This window comes from Schistocerca serialis, chromosome 5, assembly GCF_023864345.2.
Source record: "Schistocerca serialis cubense isolate TAMUIC-IGC-003099 chromosome 5, iqSchSeri2.2, whole genome shotgun sequence".
Classification (NCBI taxonomy): Eukaryota; Metazoa; Arthropoda; class Insecta; order Orthoptera; family Acrididae; genus Schistocerca; species Schistocerca serialis.
The window spans coordinates 544898298-544918182 of record NC_064642.1 but is presented as its reverse complement, the minus strand read 5'-3'; the positions used below and the strand labels follow the sequence as shown (position 1 = coordinate 544918182).

At 41.9% G+C, this 19885-nt stretch overlaps 1 protein-coding gene across 1 annotated transcript in view; it reads left to right on the top strand.

Annotated features, from left to right (window-relative positions):
• The first annotated feature begins 287 nt into the window (after positions 1-287).
• The window catches only part of LOC126481117 (protein fem-1 homolog B), a 67718-nt gene continuing 48120 nt past the window's right edge, over positions 288-19885 (top strand). The window contains exons 1-4 of the mRNA XM_050104651.1: positions 288-722; positions 2514-2691; positions 2777-3142; positions 7248-7440. Of these exons, the coding sequence (XP_049960608.1) occupies positions 597-722; positions 2514-2691; positions 2777-3142; positions 7248-7440 (863 nt within the window). The 5' untranslated portion in view covers positions 288-596. The remainder of the gene's footprint in view (positions 723-2513; positions 2692-2776; positions 3143-7247; positions 7441-19885) is intronic.

The following is a 19885-nucleotide window of genomic DNA, read 5'->3' as shown; positions in this document are numbered from 1 at the left end:
CAGCAAGACTTACGCGCCGCCTGTAATATCTCACATCTATTACCTACCGTTCGTAATTCGCACGTGTAGTTGTTCACGAATTAGATCGATATCCGCATGAGTATATCAAAGATCCAAGGATGGCGTAGCAAGCTAAAACGATTTTTCTGTGCTTAAAAACACTGAATGCGAGTGTGTCTGTTGTAAACTTTGGTTTATTACACCAGAAGTAGCGATAAAGCGCAATTGTTTTCTTTCTGGTGTTGACAATCAGATTGGAATTTAATTTTGTCCTGTGACTCTTCTACATAGAAGGCAGTGACTCAGCTGACTATTTTGCGCACAAAAAGCAGAAGTTCGCAGAAAGCAGTTGTGGTTCAGCAGTGTTGAGAAGTGGACGAGTGCGTGTGGTGCATTGCGGGGTTCCTATACACGAAGCATCCTTTCCTACTTTTTTGAAAATCATACCTTTGGTGATAGTTTTCGTGAGAAAGGTATTCATGTGTGTAAGGAGCCGCAGCATTTGCGGAGAAATTGTTCTATACGTAAACCTGCTTAATGTATGATGCATAAATCTATTGCGTGTCTTTGGACTCAAATTAGAACGTTTTTATAAAATGAGTGAAGTGTCAGAGACTCTAAAAAATAAGGTTTATTTCGCTGCTCGTGATGGGTGTGCTGTCCTTCTGTGCGCAATTTTGTCAGAGAAAACGCCAGCAGAAGTACAAGAACTACTTAATCAAGTAAGTACTCCCGAAGATTCACACTATAAAACCATAGCTGATCGTGGTTAAGAATATTTTAATTAATAATTGTTTGTCGGTACTAGAATCAAACTGCACCTACCTACGATAAAAATTTAAATACAGTTAACAAGCTTGGTGTGCATGGTAAAATTTGATTTTGATGGTGCGCGGAGTACGGAACATACACAAATAATGTAAACAATAGAAAGAGGTGACTGTAAGAAGTGTTAATGAGAGGATTGTGTACAGTGGTGTGTCTGTACCATACTGTTAGCCACATTGGTGAGCCTTCAGAACCATTTTGTACTACAGATACTATTAATTAGCAAATGCTGGAACAAAAGAACATGTGCATTGTTAAAGTACCGAGCTAGGCTCACGTTCCCTCACGACAGGGTGACTCAGCATAGGCAACACTGCTTGTGACATACTTGTCAGTCTGCCAGGAACTACATTAAAAATTTAACAGGCCTTTGTCATGGGAAACAAACTTGTTAACAGTGTAGATAAAATATGTATCCCTAGCTGAACAGGTTGCCTATACACTCACACAGCAATAACTGTTGTTGTTGTTGTTGTTCTTAAGCTGCAGGGTACATTATGAAAGATTGTTGAAAAGAAATGTATTGTATGTGTATGCTTGGAACTTTACTTTTTTTCCCTGTTGGGAATTTTTGGAGAAAACAATATGCATTGCTCAAACTAACTCGTTGCATATATTAGCTTCACAAATAGTGACTGCAGTTAGTGGCTAAAGTCTAGATCACTGCAAGTGAGTCACAGAAGCAGTTTTTCTACTGCTCATTGCTATATAGGCCTAAAATTTATTTTTCTTTGGTGGCATTAACATGGTGCACTGAGCTAGATTGAGTGTAGAAATATGAAAACAATATAAAAAGTTATGTATTTTTTCTAAACTGATGGTCCTTACCTCACAAATGAACACTGTCTTATTTGCTTTTTAAGGATAGGATATTGCATTATTAATGTTTAAATAGTGCCGAAGCATAACTTCAATTGAAGTATGGCCACAGTTCACGTGACACACCTGTACATTTGTTTAAAACAGTCTTGAACATTTTGAGTGGTGGTACATGTCACTAATTTATTGAAAATATTTCGAGACAATTGTTAAAGCTAAGTTTTTCTTGTTGTGAAATTGAGATACAACTGATACAGCAGAGCAGAAAATAGCTTATTGGGCTCAAGTTTACAATGGGCCACAAAGGTGCAGATGTTGGCAGCACCTATGTCTGAATGATTAAGAGCAAATGTGTTATTACTTTCAGAAGAAATGATCACTTATCGTCACCCACCACATTCACAATTCAACTGTACTGCCGCATTTAGAGTTCCCCGACAGCTCTTTGTAAAGTTTGTGTAGCATTTCATTTACTGGGATGTCGTAGAATGCATGGTAAATACTAAGGCATAGTTGTTGTTATTTGGAAGAGTTTGAGGTAGTGTTCGTAAATCATTAAAAAGAAGGTATGTTAAGGGTATTGAAACTAACTTACTCAACTATAAAGCTGATCTATATATATTCCCAAATCATTTCAGGCAAATGCCAGGATGGTCCCTATGGGTATGTAAATAGTTGACACATTTCCCTTCCCATGCTCATTGTTAAGAACTAAATGCTTACTATTAATTATTATTATTTTCATTGTTGTTATTATTTCTGTTTTAAAAGTTCATGATACATTACAATTTTTTTAATATGACATTACTAAAGTTAACTGCATAATATTTGAAAATTGCGTAATTATAGGCTTATTGTAATTGTAGCAGGTGATAGAGGAAGATGGACAGAAATGTACACCTCTTATTGTAGCAGCGAGACATGGACATGACAGGTTAGTCAAGATGCTGCTTTCCAAATGCCAACCTGACATAGAGCAAGAGGGAACTGTGAAGTTTGATGGCTATGTTATAGAAGGTGCCAGTGCATTGTGGTGTGCAGCAGGTATTGTTTGACAAACAGTGAAAATAAAATGATAGTAGGACAGTTTCATTTCTTGTTGTTTCTATGTTTACTTCTTGTTTTCCAGGAGCCGGCCATCTAAATGTTGTCAAAACTTTGGTTAAATCAGGTGCTAATGTCAATCATCCTACTAGAACAAATTCAACTCCATTGCGTGCAGCATGTTTTGATGGTCGGCTGGATATTGTGAAGTATTTAACAGAGCACAATGCTGATATTCACATAGCAAATAAGTATAATAATACCTGCTTAATGATTGCTGCCTATAAAGGTCATCTGGACGTAGTGAGCTTTTTGTTGGAAAAAGGTGCTAACCCAGATGAAAAGGCACACTGTGGAGCAACAGCTCTACATTTTGCCGCTGAGTGTGGACATGTTGCCATTGTCAAGGAGCTGCTGGACTATGGTGCACTTATAACAAAAAATGAAAATGGTACATTTGTAAGCTTATTTTTTGCAAAACGTATTTGTGCATTTTTCATTATTGCTGTGTGTTGTTGTCATTTATACTCGGGAAGACTCATTGGAAAAAGTGTTAGATACATGTCCATAAAAGACAAAGTACTTTTTATTTTAACAAAACAGTAATTAAAGTGGATGGTTTGCCCTTTGTAGGCTTGTAAAAGTGAAACCCTCCCTGCCGATTCAGGTTTTTCGTCACGTCACTCACTCTCTCCCATCTATCAAACCAACCTGTGACAATTTGTGTTGCCCTTCTTTGTGTAGATTCAGTATACTTGGATAGTCATATTTGATATTGATCCCACTCAACTGAGAAATTTTCTTGGGTGGATTGCCACAGCGTTACACTATAGGATTGGTATGTACCACAAGCTTTTATCTATGATTGTGCCTTTGTGATCATTCCATTGCATATCCTTACAAATTATTAAACCCAAGATAGTTATTACTGCTGTGACTAATAGGTCATCAGTGAACATGATGACAGTTGAATAAGAGAGCTGAGGATGGCTTGTTTACCTCTCCATCTACATGCCACTGACATGCAAAGTGATTTCTGTAGATATCATCTACATTGTTGTTGTTGTACAATGATCTCTTAAACTATAACATAGGAACCATGCTATTCAGAAATGCACAACATAGTATAGAGATTGGTCACCTGATACATTCATATGTTCCTAATGTACCTGTCATTATGCGCTCTTATTGAAAACATATCTGATTAACAAGTAGTAGTGGAGCCAGGTCCCTATACAGTTGGTGACGGGGGTGGAAACTAGTTTATTAAACCAGAAGTTTCTTTGCCAAGTAAAGGAGAGAAACGCAATTAAGTAAATCGGGCTTACCAGGGATAAGTGAGGAAAATCTCAGAATCTTGTATAATGTGACATGTACATTAAGGCAAATCTGGGTTTTTATGTGTGACATTTTTCTATATCTACATTGAATGTTCTGTATGGGTACATTGGTCTTTGCGGAACACCTTGTGACGGATTTTGGAATGGCATCTTCATCAGGCTCAAGCTTCCAACTTGTGTTTCACCATTGTTCAGGCGGAGTCATATTATAAACCGTTTATTAAATGGGCCTTCTCTTCTCACGGTTCAGTCACTGGCCCTCATTCTATCCAAAACCAATTGCTTCACCTCCTCAGCCATCCACAATGACAATTTCTCCTCAGTAGTTTCCTCTCTCAATGGGCGGGTAGTATTGTGCCTCTTGTCCTAAAGCCCAGTAAGGATCCATCGTCCCTCAATAGTTACTGGGCAGTTAGTTTTACCAACATCCCCTGCAAGTTATTTGAACAAATGGTGGGTCATTGGCTCAATTGCATCTTTGAATCTCAGAACCTCTTGTCTCCTTACCAGTGTGGCTTTCAGGAGAGATGGTCTCTGGTCAAACATCTACTTTGATTGGAAACCTGTGGACGGCAGGCCTTTTCCCAGCACCGCCATCTTGTTGAAGTTTCCTTAGATCTTCATAAGGCTTATGACAAGGCTGGGCACCATCACATCGTACTCACACTCTATGAGTGGGGTCTTTGGGGCCCTCTCCCAATTTTATGCACCATTTCCTGTCCCACCAGTCATTCCTGGTTTGGGATCACAATATTCTCAGCTCTCTGCAGACCCGTTAGAATGGCATTCCACAGGGCTCCATTGGATCAGTGATCACCCCTGCTCTGCATGTGGATAATTTCTGTATCTGGGCTAGTTACCACTCGGTGGCCCCTCTGCAGTGACAGCTCTAGTGTGCCATCTGGCGTGATTATGGGTGGTGCATTTCTGTTGTGATACTATGGTCCATCCTGATCTGGAGCCCTAGCTCAATGCCCAGTGCCTCAGCATGCTCTTCTTTCTGACAACAAGCTTGCTTGATTGCCCATACGTGCCTTCTGAAGCTTGGCTGTTTTTTCTGTAAATTCGATGTCTTTCACTTTCTTGCCCACACCTCTTGGGGCATGGATCATATGACTCTTCTCTGCCTTTATCAGGCCCTGGTTCTGTCTAGCCTGGACTGTGGTTGTCAAGTTTATGCCTCAGCTGTCCCTTACACACTGCACTTCTTGCACCGGTCCACCATTGTGGTATCCGTTTGGCCACTGGTGTATTTCACACTAGCCCTGTCAATAGTGTTCCGATTGATGCTGGGAATCGGTTACGTGAGGATTCCCCATTGTATTTCACCAGTCCAAGCTCCTGGTTTCCTATACCATCAATATCTGTTCTTTCCGTGCTGATGGCTCCTACTCTATTCTTTCTGTAGCTTTGGGACAGTGCCCACCCTTGGGTGGGTTTACTGGCTGGGCTGTGCCTCATTTCTCTTTGCTGCAGTTTCCATCTTCCATTTTGTCTTGGTTCGCACATTCTCTCCCGGACAACTCCTCCTCCCCCTCCCCCCCCCCCCCCCTGCCCTCCCCAACTGCCCCCCCCCCTCCCCATCACCACCAGTTAGTTTCTTGGCCCTAGGTGTGGATGGATCTCTTATGGAGTTTGAAATCTCCATTGCTCCGGAGGTGTTCAGTTGTTTGTTGTGCCTCCTCTTACGCAAGTTTTGGGATGGTGCTCTAAATACGCTGATCACATGGGATATTTCTTCATGTCTTCTATTGACGTGGAGCACTATCCTGTCTGCCACGTATGGGGTGATTACTGCGGAACTGATGACCATCTATTTGGCCCTCTTCTTTATTCAACAGTCCTCCCTCACCCGAATTTTGTCATGTACAGACTTGATAAGTGGGCTTCTGGCTGTCATTCGGTGTTTCTCCCATCATCCCTTGGTCTCTACCGTGTGCGACCTTCTCGCCGACCTTGGCCACGCTACTTGTTCAGTTGATTTCCTTTGGGTTCCTTTCCTGGCCACATGGGTATCCCAGGTAATGAACTTGCTGATCGTCTGGATAACAGGGGGGGGGGGGGGGGGGGCAGGGCAGTCTCTATTGCGGGATCCCCCTGAGGGTGGATTTGCGGCTTCACGTAAATTACCTTTTTGCTCATTAGTGGATTGACTTCATATGGTCTAGGAGACTCCCATCATGTGGTGTTCTTCTTCAGATTCCCCCCATCAGGAATCTACCATCCTCTGCCGTCTTCACATCAGCTGTACCAGAGTGACCCATGTTTTTTTCACTCCGTAATGGGCCACACCTCTTTGTAGTTGCCGGGCACCTCTCGTGGCGATCCATACTTCAGGACTACCCCGCATGTTTTGGCCCTTCACTCTCAATATGCCCTCCTAGGTGTTAGTGGTTGACAATCACATGGTTATGTCCGTCCTCCAGTTTTCTTTGCAAAAGTGGTTTGTTCTTTCAGAGTTAAATACCGGAATTTTCCTCTGTAAGTGAAGTCCCTTGGTTAGCATTGGCGTTGGTTTGGGAGACCTTCGGTCTTGGCTCCACACCAACCAGTGTTCTTCCCCCACCCCGCCCCCCTTTTCCTCCACATTTTATTTGGTCTTCTGTGTTGTTTTGTTTCCCCTTGTCTTGTGTTTTTTTTCTCCTGGTGTTGTCCCAGTTGTGTCGTGATTACGATATGGCGCAGCAGCAAGATATGGGTCAGTGGTGGTGCTGGCGCCTCATCATGCATAGTGCCTTGGGGGTGGAGCGCCTCCTTCTGTTCCCCCCCCACCCCTCCTGTTCTTTACTCTTCCTGCCGCCCCATTGTTCCTTTTGCCTCTTTGTTTTCCCATTTTCTTGTTCCATCAACTCGACTGTGCTGTTGGTGTTGCTCCTCCCTTACTTTCTGTCACCTCAGATCATGGGATCGATGTCCTCGCTGTTTGGTCCCCTCTCTCCCCTTCCCAGTCAGCCAACTAACAAGAATAACATCTATATACAAGAGTTTTCTTGAATTCTTTAGATGAATTGTTTTGAAGATAAAGTAGTTTCATCCATTGTTTCATTAGCCTACTTCTGAAAGCTGAGATATTGTTAGTAAAAAATTTATTGGGTGGAAATCCTCTGTATCTTTATTCAGTTAAAATTGGTGCATATATAATAACGGAATAACTCTGAAATCCCGTATGTATTTAAATAACTGTATAATATCAAATGTTGCACTTTGCTCTTTCAGGTATGAGTCCACTGATTGCTGCAGCTGAAAGAACAAGAGCAGATGTTGTAGAATATCTCATTACGAGGCCAGAAGTTTCTCGACAAGAGAAAATAGATGCATTAGAGCTGCTGGGAGCCTCATTTGCAAATGATAAAGATAATTACTGTCTTCAACGAGCTTATTACTACTTACATCATACTATGGAAATGAGGTTTGTACAAACACACTGTAATTTTATTCAAGGGAATGTTTTTTAAGTGGATATGCTAGGAACAGACCATTTGGCATAAAGCTTGTATAAAGTGAGGATTTCAGTTCTTAGAAATGGTTAGTTGACACAGATTTGCTCGGGTGTAGTAAATCCTGGAATCTGGTGCATTACATGGCCATTCAAGAGTGGTTTGTTTCGTGAATATATGTTCTCCACACATTACTACTGTATTTTGCAATTCTAATGAAATTGACATAAAATTTTGGACCCACACTTGTAAAGTCAGCCAGTAATGAATGAATATCTTGAAGATTTTTTATAGGTTCAGAAGTTTTATAACATTCCTCAGTTCTTTGGCAAGGAAAATCAACAAACTATAGACAAAAATGTGTGTGTTTGGCATGAAGGTGATGGCCACTGTGATTTCACCCTTGTACGAGTTCTGTTCAAAAGTTCCGGAACATTTGTAATTTCATGCCAGTGGTGTATTGGAGTGAAATGCAGTTGGCTCCCTGCACATGCCTGTGTATGTGTAACTGCCAGAAGTTTCATTGTTGTATGTTTGTTAGTGTGTAGTGCTGCATTGAGTAGAACATTGTCTTGCACCGTTGACAAATTTCAAGATGGCAGAGGCAGAGGAACGATGCATCTTCATTCAGTTTTGCACGAAATTTAAGAAAACTTTTACAGAGGCACGCAAAATGATGCAGGAAGCCTATGGTGATGAATGCCTAAGTCATAACCAGTGGTACAAATGGTTCACACTGTTTAAAAGTGGCTGGATGGAAGTTACAGATGACCCTCATTCAGGGTGCTCTTTGACGTCTACCGATAATGGTCATGTCAGAAACGTCGACAAAGTTGTGTGTGCCAATCGCAGGTTGACTGTCCGAGAGAGTACAGAAGAATGTAACGTTTCAGTTGTGTCATGAAATCCTGACACAGCATCTTGGAATGCATTGTGTTGCCGCCAAGTTCATCCCACAGCTTGTGAGTCAAGATTGGAAAGACCTTCACCTTACAATCTGTGAAGAGCTTTTGGATCGTGCAAATGAGAATGAGATGTTCCTTAAGAGAGTCATAATGGGTGATGAGATGTGGGTCTACGGTTATGATGTGTGGCGAAATAAATAAAAAACATTTTATATTTTAAATTCCACGTCATTGTTGATTTAATCAGAGTTCTCACCTTGGACGTAGAATTAGTCCTTCTGCCACAATATTAATTCATTAGTCGCCATCGATGTTCTTCTCTTTGCTGACCGTGTGTACCATCATGAGTCGGCATCGGTTCACTTCACAAAGACGGTGGAAACCAAGGAATACTATGCTACGTCGCTATAAATAATTTTCGTAACACTTCGATACTTTTCACTATTTTTTTTATTCACAACACAATAAGACTTGCTGTGCTCGTCGCACAAACCATAATTACCCACCATATGGCTGCCTTTCCGCACAGTCCAAAAATCACGTCCATCCTCCACAAGGCAACAATCGAAAGTGTCCCTTAGCTCCTTGGAGTATCAAACAAAAGAGAATCCAATGTGAACTTTACAAAGATTATAATATACATGCCTCTCAATTTATCTTTGGCGCAGCTTTTAAGATATTGTATGTCTCTGCATAGGAATGTGTCATTACAGATGTTAAGGCTAAAGTTTAGTCTTCACAATGGGTCATAAAAGGTTCTCCAAGACCAAGGAAAGCTCGTCAAATCAGGTCAAATATCAAAGCCATGCTGATAGTTTTCTTTGCCTTTGAAGGATTAGTTCATCATGAATTCACGCCATAGGGAAAATCTGTTAATTGATGGTATTATCGGGATGTGTTGCGATACATGCAACAAAATATGAGAAGGTAATGGCGTGAAATGTGGTGAGACAATTCACTGTTTTGAATCACAATAACGAACCCATGTATTCATCCTTGTTGGTGCACAACTGTTGCACAAAAAACAAAATCACTGTGCAGCCTCATCTTCCTCACTCTCCAGACCGGGCCCATGCGGACTTTTTTTTTTTTTTTTTTAATTTTTTTTTTTTTATTTCCAAAGTTGAATACCTCATTGAAAGGATGAAGGTTTGCAGTGGTAGACAAAATAAAAGAAAATTCACGGATGGCGCTCCACACGATCTAGCAAGAGGCATACCGGGATTGCTTCCAGAAGTGGAAGCAGCATTGGGAGCAGTGTATCAGTTGTGAAGGAGAGTATTTCAAAGGAGAGCATGCACAAGTAAAAGGCAACAGTAGAAAAATTTTGTGGACAAAGCTCCGGAATTTTTTGAACAGACCTCGTACATTATACCTACAATGATGTCGCACATTAGAGACATGAACAAATAAAAATAATGCAGAATGTAGTTAATTAAAAAAGAAAAAAATCAAACCAACTGGACAACTGTGGGAATTAGGGCATTTGGGCAGGGACATATGAAATACACAACATTCCTAACACTAAATATGTATCAAACCGAAAACTTACGCAAAAATCCAGCCAGCAAAGTCCTCAAAATCCCACAAATCCTAAGTAAATATAAACAGAGAAAGTGAACTCTTGGCTACCAATATTCAAATAAATTTGCAAGATACTGATACTGGTATCTGAAATTATTCTTGACCTATGTAGCTCAGATGCAGTCCATGGTGCAACTCTGGTGTCTGTAGACAAATCAGTGGCCATGGCCTTCGTTTGTGTAAGAACTGTTACTATGTTTTGCGATAAAAATAATAGGTGTAACAATAGAGCAATGAATTGTTGGGAAGTTTCACATTACTTGGAAACACTTTTACTGAAACCTATCTTTTACTAAAAAACGTGTGTGGTGAAGACTGTTTATCGCGTACACAAATTGTTGAATGGTTTAGGCGTTCCAAGATGGCTGAGAAGACTTTGAAGGTGACTCACCCAGGATGCCCTCCAACATCAACAATGAATAAAAATCGGACAATCAGTTGAGCTTTCGATTGATTGCTGAAAATTTAGAAATTGACAAGGAATGCACAAAGCAAATTTACATAAGCAACTTAGTGAGAAAAGTGTGTGTGAAACTGGTGTTGAAAATTATCATGATTGAACAAAAAAAAAGCTCATAAGAATGTTTGTACTGACATATTGAACTAGTGAAAATGATCCTGATGTCTGGGAAAGAATGGTAACGTGTCAAATCTTGGTTTTTCACTTATTATCCAGAAACTAAGCACCAAACCTAACACTGGAAGGACTCAACTTCAGTGAGAGTGAAAAAAGTTCAAATGAGCAAATCAAGATTCAGAGCAATGACAGTGTTTTCTTTTTTACGGAATTTTGTGTCTTCACTGGGTTCCTGAAGCTCAGACTATTAATCAACATTACTACCTTAAGGTTCTTGCTCAACTCCATCTAAAAATAAGGGGAAAAAACCTGAATTGTGGATGAACAAGTCATGGGTTCTGCATCAAGACAATGAAGTGGCTCATATCACATTGTCTGTTAAGAGGTTTCTAGCAAAGCACAGTGTTCCTCTGTTAGAACACCAGCCTTATTCACCTGACCTAGCACCATGTGACTTTATCTGTTCCCCAAGGTCAAATTTGCATTAAAAGGAACAAGATTTCAGTCCATTGGACTCGAGAAAGAAAAAGCGGCACATGTCATTGATGAGCTCACAGAGGAAGACTTCCAGCACTGTTTCAATCAATGGAAAATCCATCTGGAGCTTTGTAGGGTTAGATGAGGGAAATATGTTGAGGGTGACAGTAACTAAGGATGCATGTTTTTTGAAGTAAAAGATTTTACAGCTTCCATTATTTTATGGCCACACCTTGTAGCTATTATTGGAAAGCTAACCTGATCGAAATCACTAGAACACTCTTTGCGCTACCCACTAATCACAATAAGTCAAGATTAACTTTGACTAACAACGCAAACAAATTGTTCATAAAAAAAGAAAAAGAAGTAGAACACTGGACAAGTATGATTAGGACTCTGGCTCTGAGGATTCTGTGCAAACTTAATTATGTGTATTATATGTATGATTATCAACATTGATCCATTAATCAAGCCTGTCTGTGTGTGTGTGTGTGTGTGGGGGGGGGGGGGGACCCTCTCCCTTAAACTACATCTGGCGCGCGCGCGTATACCTGTTCTTTTTCCCCCCTAAAGCAGTCGGCACAAGGACCGTGATGTCAAACGTTAACGTTGAGCATGCCACGTTCAATGTGCTGCTGAACGCTCAGGAACGATGCGACTTGTGCATACGGTACATGGGCCCCAACGTGGTATATGCGATCGTAACGCACTCTAGCGGCAGTTGAGGGATGTTTCTAGTTCGTAAATCACACTCTCAATGGGCGCGCGTAAAATTCCCACGTTAGCTCTATTAAAAAGCACATTTCCTCCGTCGTACACGAAAAGGAAAGTACCATGTCTAATCAATAAGGACACAGGTTTATAAAAGTTCCATTACAAACAGTGCGGTACAAATTTGGAATACTTCTCCGCATAACATAAACATTATTTCATCATTCGCACATTTTAGTAAAACCGCAAGGTCAGTCTTACTTGATCAGTGTTCCTACCCAGTAGCAGAATCTTTGTAACATATGAATTACGAAGCGTAAAAGAAAAAGGAGCAAGCTGGCCTGTAGATTAAGCCAATCAAACAAAGTCACCCCTCAAAAACAGGTGAACTTATATTTGCATAACATCAAATATTATAGCATATACTTATTTTAAACTAAAACGAGAATGTTGGGAAAAAAATTTGGAAGTGTTAAGACGCGATCCACCGCCCCAACAAAAACTCATTAGCTGACAGAGACGCTACTCATTACGCTAAACCAAGAACACACACCTTGTACTTAATCATATTGCATTACTCTTACTAAAAACGTTAATCGTGGATAATTATGTAGTAATTGAAATTTAATTATAACAAATTGTACCAAGAACAATGCGTTTTGGGTGGATCTTCATTGTGTCGCTGCCTTCAAATAGCCTACTCCCGTAATACGCAAGTTAAAATAATTCTTTTGCCACGAATATGATGTTTCATACTATTTTATTGCGATGGATCACACAGTTAACAATGGTTGTTCCCGTGATTCTCAATTTGCTGGTGCTCAGAAGCGGGATATATACGTATAGGCTTGAAATGAATGCCAATATGGCGTCTCACAACTCTGTACTGAAGGGAGACAGCGTGCATGTGACGTAGGTGGCGTTGTGCAATCTCATTGGTCAACGCTGAGACGCACGCTCAGAATATCTGACATGCCAGATACTGCTCTGCACGTTCGGAAAGACTCCCGAGCGTACTATTCCACGCTGTGACGTCAGAAACTCGGCACGCTCAACGTTCGGATGCACGGTCCGTGTGCCGACGGCTTAAGGTAATTCTTTCCGCTCCCGGGATTGGAATGACTCCTTACCCTCTCCCTTAAACCCACATCCTTTCGTCTTTCCCTCTCCTTCCCTCTTTCCTGATGAAGCAACCGTGGGTTGGGAAAGCTTGAATTTTGTGTGTGTGTGTTTGTTTGTGTCTCTATCAACATACCAACGCTTTCGTTTGGTAAGTTACATCATCTTTAGCCCAGTTATCCATCTCGGGAAAGGGGACCTACAGTTTCATATGGAATCTGAACCAGATGTAGTTTATGGGAATTCCTCACATCAAGATGTCAAGGCTAGGTTGAAACAAAGACTGAAAAATCGATAATCTGACCAAGATTCGATTCTGCAACCCCTTGGTGTTTCCAGGCATGCGCTTTACTGCTAAACCACCAGGTCCTACTTGTATGTAGATTGTTATATATAGGTTTTGATGAGTGGTATTGTGATTATCAAAATGTGTGCCATATGGCCTTATCTTTTGATTGCATTGACATAGAAAGTTAAATTTATCATACCACCAAGCGACTGTAGAGCTTGGATGTGATATAAATTTGCACTTGATATCTCTGCCCGTTCCTGAGAAAATGGGATCTTAACAGTTGATACACGAGTAACTCTCAATTACGCACTTAAACATACATACATACATACATACATGCGATAAAAAACAGCTAAAACATAAAATTGCACTTACCAGTCAGTCGACAACAAACCAGTCATCAACACAAAACCCAAATAAAATATAATTAACAAAACTTACATTATTTATGCCTTCAAAATTAAAAAAAAGGTGCATACAAAATAATCTTAATACCAATCTAGTCCCGTTTCATTAGCACACAACTCAATTGAAGCGTGACAGCAAAAATAATATTTTATGAATACTGCTTTACAAATGGCCAGCCTAAACTTCTCAAACCAGGAACCCCTCCAAACAGATCACCAAACATTGTCATGCCAACAGTGTAGTCATTCTTGGTTTGAAACACAGCAGCTTTGATTCATCTTGAATAATTCTCAGATTTTCAGCCGGGTTACATCTTCTAAAAGGTGCGATATTTTGGCAAGCCACCTTCTTGCTATCTTCAGGTGTTTCTAGAGACTGGATAAATCTGCCGGGTACTGCCTTCATATCGCCTCCCCCCTCCTCCCCCCCCCCCCCTTTGTTGCCGTCTCCAGCCAGCACCTCTGGCCTCTGGGTATGGACCTGGTGTGGTAGTGGGGGAAACATGGCACCAGGTTTCAATCCAGCAGTCCAAGACCTTCAGTAGTGCCAAGGACAAATGTGGATTGCTGCGGGTGTGGTAATGATGGTGCTTCTTCATCTTCTTCAGTTGTGATGGGAATGGACCTCCACGTAGACTGCTGCTATGGTCATTTTCAAGTATGGGTCTCAGGCCTTGTTTAATTGAAAATCACTGTACTTATTTATGGGTCTGTTGCGCTGTCGGAACTCTACAGCTTCTTTGACAATAAAGTCTCAGAAGGTGTTGGATTGTTGCACATCATAATTCATGGTATGTCTGTGGGAGATGCACTGCTCTGACTCAGCAGGCTTTGTCAGCTGAATGTTGTCTGTGCGATGTTTATGATCAGTGCATCTTTCCTGTATTGTCCGGATAGTATGGCATACATGCATTTTCCCCACACTGGCAAGTTGTGCAGTAGACACCTGCTTTACTAAATTTTAGGTTGCCGTTGACTGATCCTAAGAAGGTTTCCATCTTGATGATGAGTGGAACACACAGTTGATGTGTTTCCAGAGTATTCTTCTGATCACACGTCAAGTACCTCTATGAGAGAAGATGGATAGCAAAGTTAAGAAGCTTTACAAACTTTGGAACAGGAAGGAGTGCCTTTTGGCCCCCCTTGTATTTCTGCTGGGATGCCAAGAGGACTGAATCGTAGCACCTTTTGTGAAGGTAATTGATCACATCAGAACTCCCGCCACCAGCCGGATCACCAGAAGAGCCAGCTTGACCGTAGACAGGGAGAGGGGACAGTACACCCGATGCAGACTCAATGAGACCTCAAGAGAACTCTTCTCGTTTCACCTGCTGTTGGCGTCGACACTGTCCGCTGACTTGTGAGTGTAGAGGGGTGCAGTTTGCCGGTCCCAAGCCAACAAGACATGCAGTGAGCCACCTGCAGACAAACTGCTTAGTACAAACACCTTGCAGCTAAACTATTGTAATAAGAACCTTGGGGAACTGTTATTAACTGTGCAGAGAATGTAATTTATGATGTTACCTCATCTGTACCAGGGAAGGGGCTAAATTTTGCACTGACACAAATGGCCATACCAACAGCAGACTTTACCAGCACTGGGGAACAGGTTGCCATTGCACTTCCACAAGATTCTGTAGAGGAATAAGGTGTGAAACATGCTGTGCATTTACCAGGGCAGTTCCAACGAGGAAGAAGATACTGATGCAGTCATCGTCCCAGTAGACAGAGGAAATTGTATGGTCCTGCTACCACTTCACATTTACAAACAAAAATTGTATGACCTATCGGAGTGTGACACACAGGAGAACTGAAGATGATCCTACGAACAGAGTGAAGAGGAAGACCATTGAGCTTCTCCAACACACATTCCCAGACAAGAAGGTGGTGAAGAAACTTGGTCTTCAAACAGCTGCACCACATAGACTTTATTGACTACCTAAAGTCCACGAGCAAGAAATACCTCATCGTCCAATTGTTAGCAACAATGGCACACCAAAATATGAATTAGTGAAACACCTGACAGCGAAGCTGAGCCCCTTTGTGGGCAAATGCTAGAACCACATATGAAATTCGGCTTATTTCATACGGCAGCTTCAGAACTTTAATAGACTGGGCCAAGAAAACCTCATGGTGAGCTTCGGCATGGTATCTCTCTTCACAGGGGTGCCTCTTAGAGACTTGCTGAGTCTCACCAGAGAAAAGTTTGGGCCAGCACTAACAAAGCTGTTTCAATTCGTGCACACGTCAACATACTTCCTGTTCGATGGAAGTTGTTATATACAGACAGAGCAATGGTGGGCTGCCCACTATCACCAGTGGCGGCTAATATGTTTATGGAGCCATGTGAAGAAAAAGCCCTGGAGTCAACAGTCTACAAGCCCGCATGCTTTTTTTTTTTAAATGTGTAGATGGCACGTTTGTAATCTGGCCACTTAGATAATGTCACATACAAGACTTTCAGCAACACCTAAATTAGCTGCACCAGAATATCAAACTCGTGATGGAAATAAAGGAAAACCATCATCTTCAATTTCTGGCTGTGCTCGTCAAACTAAGACTAGACAGCCTGCTATGACACAGTGTCTATCATAAGCTAACACATACTGATTTGTACTAACATGCCTCCAGCTGTCATGCCCCTTCACAACAAGAAAGTGTTCTAAGTATACTAGTGCACAGATGACCCAAAATCTCGGACCTTGACAGTGAAGCAGGTGAGTTGCAGCACTGGCAGTCCGTATTTCGATGAATGGTTACAACAACTGTGAGACACAGTGTGCCATAAAACTGAAGAAGCCAACAACACAGCTTGCTGAAGATGAAGATAAAGCAGTTGCGTTTGTGGTTATTGAATATGTGGGAACACATCAGCAGAAATCTGAAGAATAGTGTGGAAACACAATGTCAAGTGTGTGTTCCGCCCACCAGGCAAGATGAAAACCTCATTAGGATCAGCCAAGGATGACCTAGGACTGAGGAAACTGGTAGTCTACTGCATCCCTTGCCAGTGTGGGAATATGTCTGTAGGCCAGACTATCTGGACAATATAGGAGAGATGCACTGAACATAAACGCTACACAGACAACGCTCAGCTGACAGAGTCCACTGAGGCAGAGCATTGCATCTCCCACGGAAATACCTCGAATTGTGATGACATTAAGTTGTTGCAACAAACAAACATCTTTTGGGATTATATTCGGAAAGAAGCTGTAGAGATCAGACGGCATGATGCACTAATAAATAAGGACAGAAGTTTTCAATTACGTTAGGCCTAGGACCCAGCCTTGAGCAAGACCCTCCCATCACAACAATTGAAGAGGACAAAGAAGCATTGTTGCCACACCAGCAATGATCCATGTCTGGCCTTGGTACTACTGAAAGCCGTGGATCGACGACAGATGCCTTGCTTTCCTCACCACCGCATCAGATCCATGCCTAGAGGTGCTGGCTGGTTGCAGTGGGAGAGTGAGGAAGATAATATAAAGGCAGCACCCAGGAGATATAATCCTGTCATCAGGAACTCCCGAAGATGACAAGAAGTTGGCTTGCTGAAATATCACACCTTTCAGATGATGCCACCTGACTGAATATCTGAGAACTACTCAAGATTTCTGTACATGGGAAAAACCTAAAAGCACACAACTTTTGGTAACTTTGTAACTTCACCACAAAGGTGACATTTCACATATTCAATAATCAATTCCATACAACTGCAAAAATTTAAAACATGTCACTATATCATTGTCTATTGCAGGATATGATGACCTGCTGGTAAACTTCGTGATAACAAATGTGAAATAAAAGTAATCTTCAACCGAGAAAATCACACTGAACTAATAATTCTGCACTGAAAACAAATCTGTAGCTAACAACTACCGACATCTCCAAACACAGTTCAATTACAAATCTTAGCAAATGGCGCGCTACCATGCAATCACTCACTAACATCACTCAGAAACAATTCCAAAACATCAACATTCAACACGAGTGTGTGCCACCACATACTTCAAAATGCTCTCTTCAGACATAATCCATTTCAGATAAGCAGCATAACCGCGATATCACAAAACACACCACAGTCAGTCACGGGTCAGAGCCGACAACTAGCACCGTACTTTTTAGTTCATCTAGTTACTGTTATGTTTTGTTGTTTCAACCATAAGGTTCAGCCATAAAATAAAGATTAATGATTAATGAAAATTGCCCCAACTGTAACACATTGTGTTGTACAAGGAATGTGTAATAATACAACTGAAGTGGTTTGTGATAATCATTAAAATTAGTGTCCGCTATGGTGCTAAACACGGTCAAGATCATAAAATAGAGAGAGATACCATTATAAGTTACATCATTAGAGGCTCTTTTATAAGAAGATTTGCCTAATGAATTGTCATTTCAGGTTGCTTTTAGGTAAGATCAGTAGGTAAAGTGACGCTGCTATCACCAACAGAAATGATAACAGTACTTGATACCACTGTGCAGCAGTTGAAGATGAACAATGAACTGTCCTCTCAGTACCCTTACGTTGTTGTTACTTTCTTGCTTGTTTACAGATAAAGTTGCCCTGTTAGTGTGTTAGACACATTCCCTGTTTGAGCAAGGTGTTTCATCCAGATTCTATTGTTAAAACTTAAGCTGCGGTATTCCAGTGACAGTTTAGTGATGGTGCAGTCAGAATAAGTCATGTGATTTGTTAAGTTTCGGAGGTAAATTATTTAATCATTCTCATCCGACACGCATCTGGGGCATCATTACTTCACCCTCCTACCATTGACAAGGAGAGCCAATGCCTGTCTGTTCATTGATAAATCATAATCGTGTGACCTTATGGGGGAGTTAGCATAAGATCACCAGTCACATATAAAATTAGGTGATTGACAAAATGATGCAAGCACCACACACAAACAAATTGAGCTATTCAAGAAGCAACAAACCCATAACAGTTGAGTGAATTAGTTTGTTACTCGAATTATTGGGAAGTGTGAGAATGCCAAGTAACAAAAACTCAAAACATAAAGCCCCATGGGTAGTGAACCCAATGCAATGTTGCAGGGTACTGAATCCCTCCCTCTCTGAAAAGGCCACGTAGGGTTGAAAATGGCCAGGCTTGGGTCTCAACCTATGGTGTAGAACCAATGAGGCCAACAGAGAACCCCTCAGCAGGCAGACAACCAAAGGAGGCAATGCCGATGCCATGGACTCTGCTAAGGGCACGGAGGCTGAGTCAACGAGGAGTCTGCCAGTAGCAGTAGCAGTTGAGGCTTCAACTCCATCGGTGGGGAGGGGGGGGGGGGGGTAGGGCAGGGGAGGAGGAGAGTAGATCAAAATCTGTGGTTTCCACATCAACAGGTGCAGGTGGGAGCCTCAGTGGGGCCCAAGGCTGCACATGCAGGGAGGAATGTGGAGGGTGTGGCAATGGAGAGACACATTTCTGCAAGCAGGAACCCACCCTGGACTGATGACGTGATCATCCCTGCCGCCCAACGGACCAGAAGAAGACTGTATGGTGATGCCCCAACAGGGTGCAGATGCATCTGAGTTCTATAATGGATTTCCTGCTCCCTACTAACATTTGTCACAAACAACTGCTGACCCTTGTAGCCCACCACAACACCTGACAGCCAACCCTGCCACCAGCCAAAGGACTGGGCACAAATGGCAGCCACAAGAGGAAAAGTGGTGGGCCACAGTGGAGAACACTCGGCAGCTGGCTCCCACTCAAACATTCCACTGAACCTGTTAACTGATGTCACGGGGTGTGTAGTCAGAAAGCTTAACAACACATCACGGGAAGAGGCAGACACAGACTACTTCATTTGGGCCTTGAATATGTGTACAAAGCACTCCACGTCCAGAGTAGAAGGCAGGTGAAATGGGGCTGAGTAATGTTATGAATTCAAAAGTCTTCAAACCCTCATGACACAAATCGCCTACCATTATCGAACACAGGACCCTGGGGGTCCCTAAGTGGCAAAAATAACTTCCATGGGGCATCCTACTACATGGAGAACACCTTGGCTATGTTCAGGACATTCAACAATGCACTGACCAACAACAGCTGCACGCCGTCCAAAATCGGACCTGCAAAAATTGATGTGCACCCTGTGCTGAGGGTGACTGGGACTGCCAAAGGAGAACACTGGTGTGACGAGGCAGCCTAGTTCTGAGCACAGGCTCCACAAGCATGCACCAGATATTCGGTGTCATGATCGATTGCTGGCCAGTAGGCATGATATCGTACCAACAACTTCATGTGAGTCATAGTCCTTTGCAGTGTGTGCAGCAACTGGATTATGTGAGGACACAATGCTGGGGATGAGGAGATAATCACTTGACAGCATT